General features: G+C 35.8%; 1 protein-coding gene across 7 annotated transcripts in view; it reads left to right on the top strand.

The window, feature by feature from the left end:
- The window catches only part of LOC144444141 (protein scribble homolog), a 100,826-nt gene that overhangs the window by 56,607 nt on the left and 25,701 nt on the right, over window positions 1-18,518 (top strand). For 6 of the 7 annotated variants that reach the window (XM_078133543.1, XM_078133544.1, XM_078133546.1 and 3 more), the window contains exons 5-15: window positions 1,252-1,447; window positions 1,858-2,002; window positions 4,591-4,663; window positions 5,336-5,465; window positions 6,515-6,697; window positions 7,916-8,018; window positions 8,489-8,595; window positions 9,031-9,153; window positions 11,243-11,449; window positions 12,448-12,651; window positions 15,662-15,781. In XM_078133543.1, coding sequence (XP_077989669.1) covers window positions 1,252-1,447; window positions 1,858-2,002; window positions 4,591-4,663; window positions 5,336-5,465; window positions 6,515-6,697; window positions 7,916-8,018; window positions 8,489-8,595; window positions 9,031-9,153; window positions 11,243-11,449; window positions 12,448-12,651; window positions 15,662-15,781 — 1,591 coding nt within the window. The remainder of the gene's footprint in view (window positions 1-1,251; window positions 1,448-1,857; window positions 2,003-4,590; window positions 4,664-5,335; window positions 5,466-6,514; window positions 6,698-7,915; window positions 8,019-8,488; window positions 8,596-9,030; window positions 9,154-11,242; window positions 11,450-12,447; window positions 12,652-15,661; window positions 15,782-18,518) is intronic. The other variant, XM_078133545.1, reaches the window with a different exon arrangement.

Genomic DNA, 18,518 nt, shown 5'->3' with positions numbered 1-18,518 from the left:
GTGTACAATTTGATACCCACAAGGTTACCTCCAGATATAGGCAGGTAGGTGTACAATTTGATACCCACAAGGTTACCCCCAGGTAGGTGTACAATTTGAAACCTCACAAAGTTATCCCAGAAAAAAGGCAGGTAGGTGTATAGTTTGATACCCCCCCGGATATAGGCAGGTAGGTGTACAATTTGATAACCAACAAGGTTACCCCCAGATCATACATTGTATAAGCAGGTACATCTAGGTGTATGGTACAGTGTGTTTGTTGGTGGAGGGTCTATGTGTGCTCCTAAAAAGTGATACCATCCAATAACACAGAGAGACAAATTATGTTGAAATGTATACCTTGATTTGGTCTGAAAATGTACAAGACTTTGAATAATGATGATATTAGTATAATAATACAAGTTTCAATAATAATGGTCACTGAAGGATATTAGGGGCTTCACACTTGGACATTTATAACCACATGTTGCCATGGAAACCTTATCATCAAGGTAGAATCAAAGACCAGTTATTGAAAATCTCATTATATATGTATGTAACATACAATGTAACCAGGTAATCAGTGTTTAAAAATAGTGCAAATCTGTTTGCGTATGAGCTCCATTACTGTAGCATTGGATCAATCTTCATCATTAAAAAAACCCAGGATGCAGTTGCCATGGAAACCTGACAATCAAGTATGGCCGTACTGCTTCAGTAGGTCAGATGGTTTCACTTTGTATATTTTGAATGTTTTCAAAAGGATACATTATATTAACTGTTTGTCATTGATTGTGTTATATTAAAATGTATTATGAATATTTCAATCAACCACAGTTTGGCTAGACTCATAGATTCATCGCTGTCTACACTCCTTCTATCATCCATTGCAGACACCGTTTAGGTAATGGGTAACTGGCAGTGTGCCCTCTAAGTTCCAAACCAATTTGACGCACCACTCACACACACAATTTCTAGTGATGCACCAAAATTTTGTGTTCCCCTATCTCTTACTATGTGGTGACTCAAAAAATGCCAATTTTTATCATTTTGACTCACAACAACAAAATTTGGTTATCATTAGAGGGCACACTGGTAACTGGACTCGAGTGTCAACAGTGATCGATCGTTCAGGCCAAAATATGGCTCAATCTAACTATTTCGTTTTTGAATTAACTTGAAACTTGAAACTCTTTAGGAGTAATTTAGACAATTTGATTTATGTTTCTGATCATTGTCATTCTTGATATTTTTTTTACACTTTTTTTGCAGCTTATCAAATTTAATTACCCTTGAGTTACGTGAAAATTTACTGAAGTTCTTGCCTTCATCACTGTCCTTCCTGGTTAAGTTGGAACAGTTGGATTTGGGAAGTAATGTACTGGAAGAATTGCCAGAAACCCTTGGTGCTTTACCCAACTTGATGGAGTTGTGGTTAGATTGCAATGAACTCACAGAACTGCCCCCTGTAAGTAACTAAGATTCTCTTGTCTCTAGAGACAGTATGATGTAGATGATGTGTGTATATACCTGTCAATATCTAGGCATCTTGCCCAGGTGCTCAAAAACAGTGGAGAATATTATTCTCAGTGTAATCGGATTCAAACATGCACATACAGCTATTAGAGGCACACATAGATATACACACAGAGAGACATACATGTTAACCACATATTAACCAAAATGCCAGCAAAGTAGTATCAGGTGAGTGACAGTAATAGATTACATTAGAGTATACTATTTGACACAAATACATAGTGATAGTACATGGCTTTATCTAATATATATATTCATATCACATGAGAGTTTGCTTCTAGCTAAAATGCCCTTCAAATACATGATGTTGAACCTGACATTCATTCCCTCTTTTTCTCACAGGAACTCGGAAATCTGTCGAACCTAACATGTTTGGATTTATCAGAGAATCGACTGGAAAGTTTACCGGAAGAGATCAGTGGCCTAACGAAATTGACTGATCTTCACCTGTCACAAAACTGCTTGGAAAGACTACCTGAGGGCATAGGTAGGTTTATTAGTCACCCAAAAGTGTCTTTTCTCTACTCTCCTGTGACTCATAAACTACTTGTGTTTCAAGGACCTTGGTTAAATTATGCAGATTTATGTAAATTTTATGCACAGTTACAGTGAAACTCAACAGGGGGATCCATCAGAGATGACAGATATTGAGATCTGAATGTAAATTGCTACAATTATAGGTACTTTAGCACAGATTTGAAGTGTCCAACTATCTAAGAGTCATTGAGATGTGGGGAAACCAAGTTACAGTATGCATGGCATGGATAGTAATTACAAAAGTGTATTTTGAAGGGATAATACTTTTCACATTTTTGTCTGAATTTTACTTTTTATGAAGAGATTCTCAGTTGCATTTGTTCAAGATTGTAAATTAGATAAAAATCTACCTGAGTTGCCTGGTATTTTACTATTCATCAGGTAGTACCTGATTCTCCCATATTTGAATGAATATTGTAAAACTGATAGAAATCTAAACTGTGACAAGAAATTATGTATGTGTATTACAGGGATTATTTTGGGAATGTTAGAAATTTTGAGAAAAAAAAAATTGCATTTTATTAAACTTTTGAGTGTTTTGTCATACTGTTTCTCAATTCAATGAAATCATGAACATTAAACTTCCCAAATCAAATAAAGATGGTCAAAAAATATTCGTTGTGTGTTGTGAATACACAATTCCAATAGTTTTGTTAGTATGCAAATGACAAGATATACAACTTTTTTGGTAGAACATAAAACAAAATGGGAATTTTCACAAAAAAGGGGGAAATTTATAAATAATGAAGTATGAAATATTAATATAGTATATAGTCTGTTAATGACCTCACAATTTGACTGTTCTATTTGTTCAAAGGGGTATTTGATACCTACAGGAGGGGGAGGGGTAACAAAGATATATTCAAATTGTATGCAAACAAGGAACATGCCCCCCCCCAAAAAAAAAGAAAAAAAAGAGAGCAAATATTGGACAAAACAAGTTACTGGGGGCAGACCAGAAACCTGAACAGACCCAATTTTCTTTTAATTTTCCTGACTTCTTTGCCAAGAATCCATAACAGTATTCCTTGCACAAAGAAGAAATTTGTTAAAAAACTTTGTGATTTCAGTTAGGGATAGGGTTTTTTCAGGTTCTACATAAAACACTCTGAAAATGAATGGTTCAATATTATCAGGCTGGAGATTTGCATGAGTGGAAAATGATTTCATATTTATGTATTCATAAAATAAGACTGAGGTACATCAAAAATACCGCCTTTTTTGTGGCGTGCATGATATAAAAGTTTGACAAGCAGAATCATCTCCGGGCTATTCTTTTATCTAATGAGAACACAGAGAGAGGGAGAGAGAGGAACAGAGATAAGAATAATGCATCTTTTAAATAATTTACGAGTCCTGACTTTAATGACAATTCTGCTAAAACTTTACTAAGGTTGGCAATTTAAGTTGATTGTTTTCTCACTTTCCAAGTACTTATAGCCGTGATTTAAACCTCTCGCCACTTGTCTCACGGCATACGATTGAAAACCTCAAATTTGATAGCCATAATTTCTCCCTCAAAAAAGTGAAAACTCACCTTTCATATTACTGATTTGATATATTGCTGCCAGATGCACAGTAGCTTTATTTTGTTGTCATGGTAACACAACGATATTAGTTACATATCTGAGGATTGTGTCCACAGGTGTCTTGTTAGCATAATTTCCAACAAAGCTTTCATGAGATTCATTTTCTGGCAGTTATATGTGTACATACAAATATTGAAAAACGGCATGCTTTCAAAGTAATTGAATTTTTTCCCCTCTAACTGGCCTTACCATTTGGCCTCAAATCAGCAAAAAGAAAAATGTCACTCAGCATACATACAATGAAAGTGAGAAATGTTGTACTAAAATAGAGAATTATTTGTTTCTGTCAGTAATATCTTTCTTTGATATGATTTCTTTGCATGTTTTTAAGATGTTTAGCCCCTGCTTGGCCATGCCCAAAGGGGGCTATTACAATGGGCTCTGTCCATGCGTCTGTTTGTCTGTCCAGCCATACCCACTCATGCATGACATGGCAATGGCCGATTTCTTTCAAACCTAGCACAAAGGTGACATACTACATGGGGCACATGCTCGATGACATCTGCAAATTTGACTGAATGTCCGAAATTGACAAATATATGTATCCGTTTCATCCATGGCCATTAGTCACATACAAAAGAAAATTGGAGGGGGTGGGGGGGGGGGATGTGTCTTCTACGAAAACCAGATTGATTTGTGTGAGGACACGCAAGTGTATGTGTATGTGAGTACAGCACAGTATGATAATAACGTGTAAAACCCACAAGTCATAACGACAGTTTAATTTTGGCACATGAAAATTTGACCAAGCCTTCATGAAAGATTGCTGTCCATTAGATATACTGTTTTGTGTGCTAGTTTATTATTAGTGTTACCCACTAGGCAAAATGGATTCCTAAAAGATTAGGCAAGACTCAAGATTAGTGGACAAAAGCTACCTGTGGCACCTCATTGAAAGACTTTATACTTTAAAAAATAATGACTTGTTGGTTTCTTGTGTCAATTTCAGGAAGTCTAAAGCAGATGACAATACTCAAAGTTGATCAGAACAGACTTATATTTTTAACTCCAGCAATAGGAAGGTAAGAATTTCTGAGAGAGAGAGAGAGAGAGAGAGAGAGAGAGAGAGAGAGAGAGAGAGAGAGAGAGAGAGAGAGAGAGAGAGAGAGAGAGAGAGAGAGAGAGAGAGAGAGAGAGAGAGAGAGAGAGAGAGAGAGAGAGAGAGAGAGAGAGAGAGAGAGAGAGAGAGAGAGAGAGAGAGAGAGAGAGAGAGGTATTTGTGTTAAATTGCAGATTTTAACAATGTCAATCCATCCATCCACCCACCCATCTATCCATCCACCCATCTATCCATCCATCCATTCATCCATCCATCCACCTATCTATCCATCCATCCATCCATCCATCCACCCATCCATCCATCCATCCATCCACCCGTCCATCCATCCATCCATCCATCCATCCATCCATCCATCCACCCATCCATCCATCCATCCGTCCGTCCATCCATCCAACCATCCATATGTTGCTTGTAGTTTTTTAAAGATACAGATATATACATAAACCAATAAACACCAGTGACCAAATGTCATCTTTTCATCTTTTGTCTACATTGAATCATGTACAGAAATTGTATGCCATAGTTTGTCAAAGATACCGAAAACTGAAAATAGCTATATACAGATATGTTAGTTGTGTTATACATTGTCGCAAGCTGTGATTCATGAAGCCAAATCTTTCATTCTTTGTTTCAGCTGTGAAAGCTTACAAGAATTGATATTGACAGAAAACCTTTTACAAGAACTGCCAGCCACTCTAGGGCTTTTGAAAAAGTTGAATAATTTCAATGTTGATAGAAATAGACTCTCATCGGTTCCTGCAGAGGTAAGTTAGATCAATAAACATGGGTCAAGATCTCTTTTACGCCACACTCAGTATGCAGTGATCTTTAGACCTTTTTCACATCATGTAGGGCAATTTTCCTTTTCTTGACAGTGAGGGCGCTATAGACTGAAGGCTGATGCCTCTTCAGGCCAGATCAAAGACAATGGGTTACGTAGAAAGAGTATATTGCAGTTCTTTAGCAAAGTATCTTACAGAAGTGTTCTAACCTAAAGCAAAAGTAACTTTGTATTCTCAAAGCCTAATATTCCAAATCATGATTTAAATCGCTAGCAAACATAACTATGCACATAGCAACTGTGAAAGAGGAATGTTTAAGGCTGTTATTATATCTGTATGTCTGTATGTCAGGTGGTATGTCTTAGGGAATAAAGCATACCCAGTGTTTTGCAAAGATTTGATCCAAAGAATTCTTGGTACCTGAAATAGAATATTATTATTACTACCTTATCTAGGCACTTTATAAAAAAAATGACCATTCAATTTCTTGGTCAACACGTAGACCTTCCACCAGGGTTTATGATCGACACCATAACTTCCATTCCATGTACTTCACATTACTAGTACATGTGAGAATAAGTCGACTGCATTTTTGCTTCTAAACCCAAACTTGATGAATCTCATGTGCTGAATAAAACTTTTATCATTTCCAAGAATATATCGCATCAACATTTTACTCCTCGTAAAAATGAAAAATTGTGAGAATCATTACTGAGAAAAGTTGAATGTTGAGCAATGTAAACCGATCTTTTACACTGCCAGTCCTGTCAGTAATATTTGATAAGAACAGACAAATAATTCATCAAATGAACTTTACTTGTATCTTGGTGCTACAAGGGAGACTGATTACGACATGAAATAGAGTTCCCGCTCCCAGCTACTTTGCAAGTTTTACTTCATGATTATTTTATGCGCCACACAGTCATATTGGACTAGTCCTCTGTTATCATATCCTTCCTCTGAATTAATCATACTTTTTTAAAAAAAATTATCATTTTTTCTCTGTTTTTGATTTGTTTGGCTATTGTCAGTTGGGTAGATGTCACAAACTGGGTGTGTTATCACTGAGAGATAACCGACTGACAGAAATCCCATCTGAAATAGGAAGTCTGAAGGAGTTGCATGTTTTGGATTTATCTGGTAATAGACTAGACCATCTACCACTTAGGATTGCACAGTGTAATCTCAAAGCATTGTGGCTGTCTGAGAATCAGGTTGGTGAACATCATCTTGTTGTCGCTTTGTTTTTGAGAGTTGAAGTTTATAGTGAAGTTTTCATGTTTACATTTAGTACTGAGGATGACACAAAACTAGATCTTGTTGTGTGAACAATTTTGTGTGCAGTGTGTGTATGTGTATGTGTGTCTGTGACTGACTGACTGTCTGTCTGTCTGTCTGTCTGTCTGGCTGTGTCTGTCTGTGTCTATCTGTATGTATGTATGTATGTATGTATGTATGTATGTGTGTGTGTGTCTGACTTTCTGTCTGTCTGGCTATCTGTCTGTCTGTCTGTCTATGTGTGTGTATGTGTATGTATGTGTGTGTGTGTGTGTGTGTGTGTGTACATGAGTGTGTGTGTGTGTGTGTGTGTGTGTGTGCATACATGTTACTATACTATGTTCATCTTAAAATGAAAACTAGGTTCTATTGAGAAAGGAGAAGTCTTCATGTATGTGCACTGTTCCTTTACTATCCTTGACTTGCATCTGTGTGTCTCATAATTTTCTTGGATGAACAAAGAGTGGAATTAATCATTCAGTATGGTGTTTTTTGTCACCAACTATTATATCTTTCTGACAAAGATGCCGATGTGTTTATTTTTAAGTCAAGATATTCATTATTTTAGTTTAGCGACAATGTTGGGCTTGTTGCTTGACATAGATTATGGAGTAATGTTAATGGTACCCATTGCTTGAAAGTGTCAGACAATACTCACACATGTCAAAACACTGAATTATTGGTCTCCTCCTAATAAAAAAATGTATCCATGATTCACTTGTTTTTGTCACATAATGATGATACGATTGGACAGAGACTTGTAATAAACCCAATCTTGATTGATTGCCCCATATATTGAACTAATCAAATATTCATGATGTATTATACCCAAATATTGCTTTGATCATGTTAATCTTTTGTTTGCATATTTAATCATATTTTCGACGTGAATTGCAAAACAGTGATTGTTTAGTTTATTTTTTCATATGTGAAATTATTTATTTATTTTGATGGCGAGTTAAAATGATGAAAGATTTCCCTACACAATTTGTTACCAACAATAACATCTCCATGGAGAATTTATGTATGCGATATGCGAGATTGGTCATTGTGTATGTAAGATATACAAAAATGGCCATTATATATGCAAGAACTTTCCTGCCTTTAATACCTTGGCACGTCAGGTGATATCCCTTTTATTTTTGGGTTGTCAGGCACAGCCGATGTTGAATTTCCAAACAGAAGAACTTGAAGGATCTAAGAAGAAAGTTTTAACTTGTTTTTTACTGCCCCAAAGAGGTCCCACAGAGAGTATGGGTAAGACATCTATTTTTACTCTCAAAATTACTTTATGGTCTATTTTTTGTTAACTAAAATAAACTCAGCATATTATTATGGCTTGTATCACTATATGAATCAATGAAACTTGCAGTTGATTTTCTGGAAGATGTGCTAAATATTCACCATGGGGAATGTTTGATGACAGCTGGTTTACACCACCTTATTGCATAGACTTTCTACGGCAGTAAATAAGTGTATATAAATGCATGACTGTAACTTTGTAGATGTCTTCACAGAGCAGTAACAACATTCAACAGAACAGAACAGAACAGAACAGAACAGAACATGATTAAGACAAAAATCTTGTGCACACCACGTCAAGTTGAACAGTACATTAAGAAAAAGAAGATGAAAAAAGTCATTTTGATTGGTTGTACTAGTGAATAACTTATGTACAAGAAGGATGGTTTCAGAACTCTAATTTGACTGTTTCTGTTTGTCTGCAGAAAATCTCCTTCGCAGTAGTGTTGGTGGTGACAGCTGGTCAGACCACGGAGGTGAAAGAGTAGTGGTTAAATTTCCTTATGAAAATGCTAATCATGAAGACAAACCAGTGAGTTACTCCAATATTTCTTAATTCAGAAAAAGTGGAAACCCTCAGGAATGAAAATATTCTTTATTAATACATATGTACCAGAGATTACTTGTGTTGTTTGAGTACATACTAGTGGTATTTGCAAAGGTCTTTTATTATATTATATTATATTATATTTATTTATTTATTTATTTATTTATTTATTTATTTATTTATTTATTTATTTATTTATTTATTTATTTATTTATTTAAACTTACAACTGTAAGACTAGACTTCTCTCCCAAGGAACCCTCGTTTATGCAGTAATCTTCCATTCACTTTTCATTTTCATCATTTTTAGCAAATTTGCCCCCTATATCCCAGTCCTTTTCCCCAGGTGTTAAAGAACGGTAAAATTCATATGATTCATTCATGTAAATCCTAATTCATTTCATTGGTCATTTTGAATTCAGAGTACCTTTGAACGCCAAGACACTCCCCATCCTAAGGAATTGAAAGCCCGTCATGCCAAACTCTTTACACATGCCAAGGAAAAGTCAAAAGATGAAGTAGCCAAAGATGGTTTCACCAAAGAGGTAATTGTGCTGCTTTGTTTACCCTCCATGCTACTACATTGTCTGTCATCAGTAAGAATTAATAGTGTACAGAGGAGTTAGTCACTGTCACCATTTACTATAACCTGGTACATGTGGTTACATTTTCCTTTGTGATCATGGTGAGCTTGTACATACACATTTGTCATTGCAAGTATGGTGTGAAAGTACCAATGCTCTGAAAAATTGTGAGAGAGAGAGAGAGAGAGAGAGAGAGAGAGAGAGAGAGAGAGAGAGAGAGAGAGAGAGAGAGAGAGAGAGAGAGAGAGAGAGAGAGAGAGAGAGAGAGAGAGAGAGAGAGAGAGAGAGAGAGAGAGAGAGAGAGAGAGAGAGAGAGAGAGAGGGGGGGGGGGTATTTTGTTGTGTGTTTCTGTCAGTGTACATGCTTTTGTTTTTTGTCAATGGTCAGTGTGTGTTTGTATCTCAATGTATACCTCTTGATCTTGATGAGATTTATTAACAAAATAGGGATTTCATAGAATATGCTTAATAGATACCAAACCACAACACACACACACACACACACACACACACACACACACACACACTCACTCACTCACTCACTCACTCACTCACTCACATAGAGCTTACTATTGGACACAAAAGTTCTCTTTTATTTAACTTCATATCAGAAATCTCTAAGTGAGACAAATTTGCGTGACTGCCGAAGTAATAACAGTATGTTTGCTATTTACTGACTTTCGTCGTCTCTGACTTTTATCACGAGTTTCACCTTTAATTACATTGACATTTAATTCCAAGGTTCTACGTTCCCTGTAAGCTATGATTAAAGACAAGACGCCTTGTATTGGTACATGTATGTCATAAAGTTAAAGTACCGACGTGTACACCATCATGACTTGAGGCACACTATGTGAACAAATTTACTATCGAAAAATGGTTTTCGTCATGAATAAAGTAACTGAGGCATGTCTTGTGATTCTGCAGCCCCTGGATAAAATAGAAATTGAATTTCAAGCCGCTTCAGTTCAATGACCAAAAGTTACCAGACACCAGATTCAAGAGGCAAATATTGTATCAAGTATTTGTAACATCAGCTTCACTTTTAATAATAATATGATGTATTGGACAGATTCTTGGGGGGTCAATAACCTTGTATAATCTTCTGTTTACTGAAAGGCATGTCTTTCACTCCTACCCGGTATTTTCCTGTGTAAGGTCACTGACATACAGTTCATCAGTTGACTGTGATTGGAAAGCAAGTTATTACCTTGTTTGTACAGTTACCATCAAATTATTTCAGTGTTATTCAAGGATATTGACAGTTTTCCCTTCTGGAAGGAATGCATAATGTTCCTTCAAGGAAGCCACTACAAAAAATTCTAGACGCAGTCAGTCGGTATATCATTGAGTACAGGCTAGTGGAGGGGTTGTGTACTTGTGTTACATTTATTTTATGTACTAAAAATCACTACTAGTTAACTACTTGAGGATTTACACAGTAAGGAGCTACTTACCTTGTAAGTCTTTTCTGGCAACTACGATATACAGGATACAGAGGAAATTGGTTAAGATAAAGGTGAATGTTGATAACCCAGTCACTGTTACATGTATTAAGTAGATTGAAATGAAATATGAGATATACACTTTATGCAGGTTGTAGTGAACTAATTTCACTTACAAGTACATTGTATGTAACATTTTAATTTCATTTATAGTTCCAAACATGTACATAATTCTTTAAATAGAAAACAAGGTAACAAAGTAAATAGTGTCATTTATCATAATGTGAACAGTTTGTCGTAGAAAGCTGTTACCATAGCATTATGTTGTGTGCATTGGGTAAGTCTCTTAATTTTGGATTAAAAGCATACATCGTAGAGTGAACAGGACTGACAGTTAGTGGTGAAAAGATCTCAGTTTATCAAATTGTGTTGTGTGTATTGGGTAAGTTCTTATTCTCAAAACAACACAAGGTTTTCTTGTCTTTATTTCAATAAACATGTATAAATTGATTAAGTGTGAGATCGTGAAGTTTTAGACCCAGTCACTGGATGTGCCGGGTAATGTCAGTTATTGGCAAGGTTTTACCAAGAGTTCATATTTGTAGGATAAATTGGAACACAGACTTAGTACATCGTCAAGAACCAGTGAGCATTCTTCAGGTAGTGAATCACATGACGTTAAACGTGACAAGGTAGAAGAACCAAGGCAAGTTAGGATGGCTGCATCTACTGTAGAAGCTGATATACTTGGACAAGCTGAAAATGAACATGAAAGTGATCAAGAAGTAGCAGAGTATGACGACGAATCAGAGGTATGTACATTTCCAAGTAACCCCCCAAAAGCATAAAATTCCCCAAGGCATAGAAACAAAGGAGGTGCCATCAGCAACCATTGTTTGAAATGTCTGTCTATAAGAAGCCCTTGGTCAAGATATAGCTGAGAATTATGAGTTAATGGTGTATATATTTCTAGGGACACCTTCACCCCCACCCCCACCCTCACCCCACCACCCACAAGCAAAAAGTTCCCAAACAGTTAACATATAAGGCCAAAAAACAAACCAGGTGCCTTCAGTAGTAGTCCCTGTCAGAGAAACTTCCATGTAGAAGGGGTCCTTGAAAAAGAAACAAATTTTGATTTCGGATTTGTTGTTGCTGAAAGCTAAGACTGAGTATTGATATAATATCTTTCCCTCACTTGTCTCAGTGTAATGGTAGAAACACAAAAACATGATGGTGATATCTCGTGTGAAAAGTAAATCGAAACAGAAGCTACACTCCAAACAGGTGTTCTGAATATTAATATTAAGTGCTTCCATTACTTTAATTTAGCTCCCTTCCCTTCCCCTCACCCCACTTCCACACTCACCCCACCCCCACCCCATCTACCCTTCTTCCGTTTTCATCATTAGAAAAATTGAAACCAAACTGGTAAATCTTTTATGAAAGCTGAAATTAAAACTGAAGCTACACTCTGCAGGTGTTCTGGATATTAATATTAAGTACTTCCCCTTAGCTTTTGTTTCTCGCTTCCTCTTACGCAAGTCTTAGAGGCAGATAGACTTATATTACCGGTTAGAGGCAGATAGACTTATATTACCACTATGTAATTTTAAGCAGTCTATAGCAAGTAGATAGTGAAAGTAGCAAACCACATTCAGGCAGGTGTTAAGCCTTAAGGTTTGAACTGATTGCCCAAAACATTCGGTTTTGTTGAAATCATTTTGATGTGACCTCACGACTTGAAAGGGAGAGAGAGAAGAATATCATCTTTACAGGTGTAATCTTGTGTTTATTCTTATCCATATAGGTCTCGGGAAGACGGGTAGGCTTTGCGCCAGAAGTTCCAGATGAACCAGAGAAACATGACAGGCTGAGACGGAGGGATACACCTCATCACTTGAAGAATAAAAGAATCAATGCAGAACCCGATGAAAAAATGATGTCAATTTTGACTAAAGTAACCAGGCAACAGAACCAAAACGAAGAAACAACACCAGTGAAAGAAGAAACAGTAAGTAACCATGGCAACCAAATTACAACATTATATCTTAGCCTCAAAATCTTTCCCAGTGAATTGCGTTTGAGTTCGTAACTGTAGAACCTGTGAAGTAATTTGATTTAATTTCACTGAAATTATGGTAATTCCTAGCGTATTATAAATAACAGAATAATAAATAGTAAAACATAGCTACTTTGGAATTGTAAATTGGAAACAAATACGACTTTTCGATCTGTCTACTACAGACCTTGATCATGCAATGATTTAATTATTCAGCATATAATGCCTCTCTCCAAAACTTGCAGAATAGTATATTCCTTTCTAATGTACCGTTGCAAAAGTAACTATGTTCTACTAGACACTCTCCTACTGATTTTTGGAACCATGAATGATATATTCACCGTTATAAATGTTTGACTGAAATATTGGCAATTGTGTTCATCCCTTTAATTACTCTCGCCAGTAGTTAACAGGAATGCCACGACAACAAATGTTTCAGGCTGCATGAAATGTATGTTAATATTAAAACTGGTCCTTTTATTCAGATATGTGTTACCATTTACATTTTTTTGAAAAATGATTTTAAATTTGACCTTTGTTTTTTTTTTCTGTAAAATGTATTCTGTTATATAAAGAAGTTATTTCAAATTGTTATTTCAAAACTGTGGAATGTTTTATTCTTGGGATTTATTTGATTATTTTCACTGTTTCCTTTTTACAAAAAAAAAAATCTTGCTAGAGATGCATTTTATCAAAATGTTTATTTGATTATATTCAGTGATGTTTCCTTTTTATGCCAAAAAAAGATTGGATAAAAATACATTTTGTCAGTTATTAGAATTTTCAAAATTTTACTTTTTAGACAAAAAAACTGAAATAAACAAAGGGACACAAACTTGATATCTATTTGTAAGGGAAAACCGAATCCTAGGGAATAAAACACTCCACATTATGTGCACTTTGTTTTTAGCAAATTTTGCAAGAGATTATGGTATATGAAGGACATGATGTTAAACCCCAAATATTTGAATACCACAATCTTGTTGGATTAGTGTCACATGGTCAGTGAAGTCATATAGATTATATGGGATTATGCTTTCTCCGGCACTAACGTTTGCTGTAGTTCTGACATGAAACTGTTTATACACCTAAATTTTTATCCCAATTCAACATAAATTATGATTTGTAGGAATCTTCGTTTTCAGTGAGTTGCACTCAGAATTCAAATTTGTGTACCATTTCTATGAATGTTATGAAAATATTGATTTTCATTTATTCATGATGTGTACTAATAATTCTAGCTTATGTATTACTAGACTGTAAGATACGTCGTGACGTTTCGCCCTCACCGGCCTCCTCTCACACGTGTTAGGGGTTGGCCGATGTTTGAGGGCGCACCGTCACGGCGTACCTTACAGACTAATGTATTACATGTACTAATAATAGCATATTGAGAAGAAGAATGAGTATTCTGTATACGCTGGTTGTGAAGTGTACACCCATGTATCAAGTTACCATCATAAAGTGAACAACTCTGTGTTTGAGACTCTCAGCATAAACTGAACAGCTATGTTTGAGACTCTCATCATAAAGTGAACAGCTATGTTTGAGACTCTCACCATAAAGTGAACACCTATGTTTGAGACTCTCATCATAAAGTGAACACCTATGTTTGAGACTCTCATCATAAAGTGAACACCTATGTTTGAGACTCTCACCATAAAGTGAACACCTATGTTTGAGACTCTCACCATAAAGTGAACACCTATGTTTGAGACTCTCACCATAAAGTGAACAGCTATGTTTGAGACTCTCACCATAAAGTGAACACCTATGTTTGAGACTCTCACCGTAAAGTGAACAGCTGTATTACAGACTCCCACCTAAAGTGAACACCTATGTTCAGAGTATGTCTTCATGAAGTAATACCAAGATTGTCAATGCAGAAATGGCTTGAACAAAGCATGCACTAATCTTAGTCTTAACCTTTAACCTTTAACCTTTAACCTCTACTAGCATTTTTTTTTATATGTTCAGTGTACCTGAGAATGAATAGGTGAGGTGTGGACTCTGATAATTTGGCACAGTTTGGTCTTTAGTAACCTATTTTCATACGACTTGTCATTTTTCATTTCCTATATCAGTTGTTCATGATTTCCATCATGTATTATTCACTGTATTCCTGTGTAACTATATCATATCTGTGTTCATGATCCTAATGGTGTCTGCTTCATGTTGGTGTCTACCATGCATTGCTGTCTCCGTCTTGTCTTGTCACTGTCTGTCATATCTGTTTCAAACATGCAGTCTGGGTTTCTTAGGGATGCTAGGTCACATGATGACCTTTCAACTTTGACCTTCAGCAGTTAACCATAGACCTCCCTTCTCCATCGATCTTTTTTGTCACACATCCTCAAAACTAGTAATAGTTGTAAACTCACATAACTATATAAGTTGTTATATTGGTATCACCATGGCAATGTTCAGGGGTTTAATCTAAAGATCCTAAACAGAAAAAATTGATATTTTGAATTGTTTTACTAAATTCAGAATTTTGTAGAAACAGAATCATGATGCCAAGTAAACAATAACATAAAAACAAACAAGGGCAAATCCAAACAAAATTACAGGGCTTTAATCAATACTAGAAAATGTATCTTAAAACACATATACAATTTTCATATATTCTTGTGAAACATACATGTAGATTCACTAAGGGTCTATCCACCAGACTTGCAAGAAAAATTGATATCGTTGCATGGACTCCTTTCTTCAATAAAAGTGTCTGTCAGTGGATATCAAATAGTTACAGAATGTTACACATGGACAACTACATGTCAACAGGTAATGAGAACTTGACCTTCACTTTGGTCATCTAGTTCATATTCTGCACAAGATTAACCAGGTCAACCATCAATGTGATTTTATCCGCATCCCCCTAAGAAACCCAGTTGTCATGGCAACCACTGTGATGACTGCATGATACATACGTCTCTGTTGATTTGTACTTTACCTCACACAGAATGATTTACAAACTGCCTCTGACGATACCGTTCCGTCGTCCCCACGACTGGGGACCAAATCATCCATGCGACGTAAACTCGCCCCTCAGTTTCCACAGTATGATGTCCATAGAGATGAGGTACCTCTCTCCTTTTCTCTAGTAACAGTAGTTTGCACTTAAAAAAAACCGAATTGTTTGGTTGTCACATTAATAAAATAATAACAGCTAATTTTCTCTATTAGTCTGCACGTAGTCAGTTTGCTTTCCTGTGCAATATTTGTTTTTGTTGTTGTTGTTGTGTCCACTGTTAAACTGTTTACTTCAACATCTGTAAAAGTAGGTGATTATTAACATCGCAAACAGATGAAAACGACACAAGAAAAGAAGGAAAAAATATCAGAAATCAGAAGTGTAGTAGCCGGATTTGCAACCTTTGTTCTTAGGAGTTTGTTTACAAGTTGTCTATAACTCACAATTATTGGTGAATAACTTCATGTAAACATTTTGATCAAAAAATAGACTTCATAATTGTACCATCTAATTTCCAAGTTGATAAATTTCACAAAGTAGACATCAGAAGATTGTATATTTCGACACCTTATTTAAATATCAGGTAAATTTCGCCAACTATTTTACATCATATGTTTCCTGAATGAAATTATTTGAACATGATAGTGTGTGTACATGTATCAAAAAAAAAAAAAAAAAAAAAAAAAAAAAAAAGGGAAAAAGATATAATAGAAAACAAAATAGAATAATAATATAAAATTAAACAAGAAATGATTGTTGCTATGGTTCTCCTCAATGTCATCACTGCACATGTAGGAATTTTGCACACTTTAACTATTATGCACGGTAATAAAAGTTTTCACAAATTGCATGCGCTAAAAATTTAACCCACCATTATAAAATCTGCATGATTTTTGTGTTTGGTAATAAGCCGACCTGCACTGTACCCAACTCATAATAATATTAATTGTACAGAATGTAGAAAACCAAGTAAGATGTCGTGAAATGCACATTTGGTGTTTTAAATTTGATGTGGTTGTTTCATTTCCCATTACCCTCTTTCAGCGCTTATGTGGCAATTTTGCATCCCTGCGCAGTTGACTTGTAAATTGACAGTTTGCAAATAACCAGCGTCTCCAACATAAGTTTGATGCTTGCTTTGCGCTGGTGTTAATCACAGCTTACAAATGAAAAACAAAATACAGCTGACGTATGCCTGCATCTGACAAAAAAAAAATAACAAGTAAGAAAACAGAGAAGAGGAGATACTTGCCTCGGTATCCTAGTAACACTGGTATCCAAGCAACAACAGAATCAGCTGTGAGACAGACCTACGCATAGAGGGTCTTTTGTTCTCAAATGTGGCAGCTGTCACATTCCATACATGATAGTAATCTATCCTGTATGTTATTTCGACTTCTGTCATGTTTGAAGAATGGAAACCCTCAATGAAAGCAGTAGGTATGTGCGCTTTCACAGCAACTTGGCGCAAAGCAAAATGTTGTCGCTGATAATGTCGCGTGGCCACAAAGTAGAAAAGCAGAGCTTCTATTTTCAGTTGTATTACATTTTGGACATTTTTCTTTAATGTTATGTTTTGATTTTACAGTTCACAGTTCAGTATTTTTGTGATCTGTTAATTTTACAACATTCTGTGATCTCCTTTACAGGACTATTAAGATGATTGGCAAATGACAGTTTTTGCCTTCATCAGATATGTTTAACTTGGACAATATGACATCACACCACACCACACCACACCACACCGCACCACACCTCACTACACCACACTACACCACACCACACCACACAGTGTGACATAACATTGCATTATACTATAGTGTACACTGTGCTGCTATACATTATATTGTAGCACATTAACCACTATATTGCATCACACCACATGGTATCACATACAACATGACACAACAATACATATTGCATTGCACTACACACTCTTCTACATTATGTCACATCACATCACATCACATTGCATCACACCACATTGCATTACACTGCACACAATACTGCAATGCATCAAATTGCTATATTGCAAATCAACCATTGTATTGCAGTACACCACACAACATTGCATCACACAATAGTGCATTACATCAAGATATTACATGGTTGCATTACATCACACTATACAGAATTGCATTACACTAGATTGCACCATGAAGCATCACACATACAGTGTTGTCCAGAACTTATCCACGTCCAAAGAAAAAATGTAATCACAAAATTATGGCATGCACAATAAATGCATATTCTGATATGCAGTGGTAGTAACGTGTGTGTAGAGGGGTAAAGGAAACAAGGCAACTGCAGTGAAAGCATAGCTGGTACAGTAGTAGTAGTACTAGTAGAAGTAGTAGTAGTAGTAAGGTGGTATGTTGCACATACATTAGATACAGTATTATACATGAAATGATATGTAATGATAATGGTTTGCTAGCACATTGTCAAGTATGTACACCCACTTTCAGTTTGTAGCTAGACACAAAGTAATATAATTGTATATATCTGTCAATTGTATGTAATTACAGTATTATGAATGGCATAAAGCTGATAGATCAAAGGGTTTACAAAGTTAATGACATAAATATATACAGGTGGTAGAAATTAGTTAGAATGTATACAGAGTGAAATATTCATCATTTTGTAATGTTGACTATCCTGGAAGGGGGTATTGTGTTAGTATTAGACAGTACATAAACATTGATGCTTTTAGTTGTAGTACTCTCCAGTGGCAGAAAATTTTTCAAAAATCAGGTCTGACTTTGTTGATTTGTCGCCATTTGGGTAGTTCTTTTGTAGATTCCACAAAATATTATATTGTAGATATAGAAATGAGAAGCCTTTA

The sequence above is a fragment of the Glandiceps talaboti genome, chromosome 13, assembly GCF_964340395.1.
Source record: "Glandiceps talaboti chromosome 13, keGlaTala1.1, whole genome shotgun sequence".
Classification (NCBI taxonomy): domain Eukaryota; kingdom Metazoa; phylum Hemichordata; class Enteropneusta; family Spengelidae; genus Glandiceps; species Glandiceps talaboti.
This window is presented reverse-complemented; position numbering and strand designations above follow the sequence as displayed.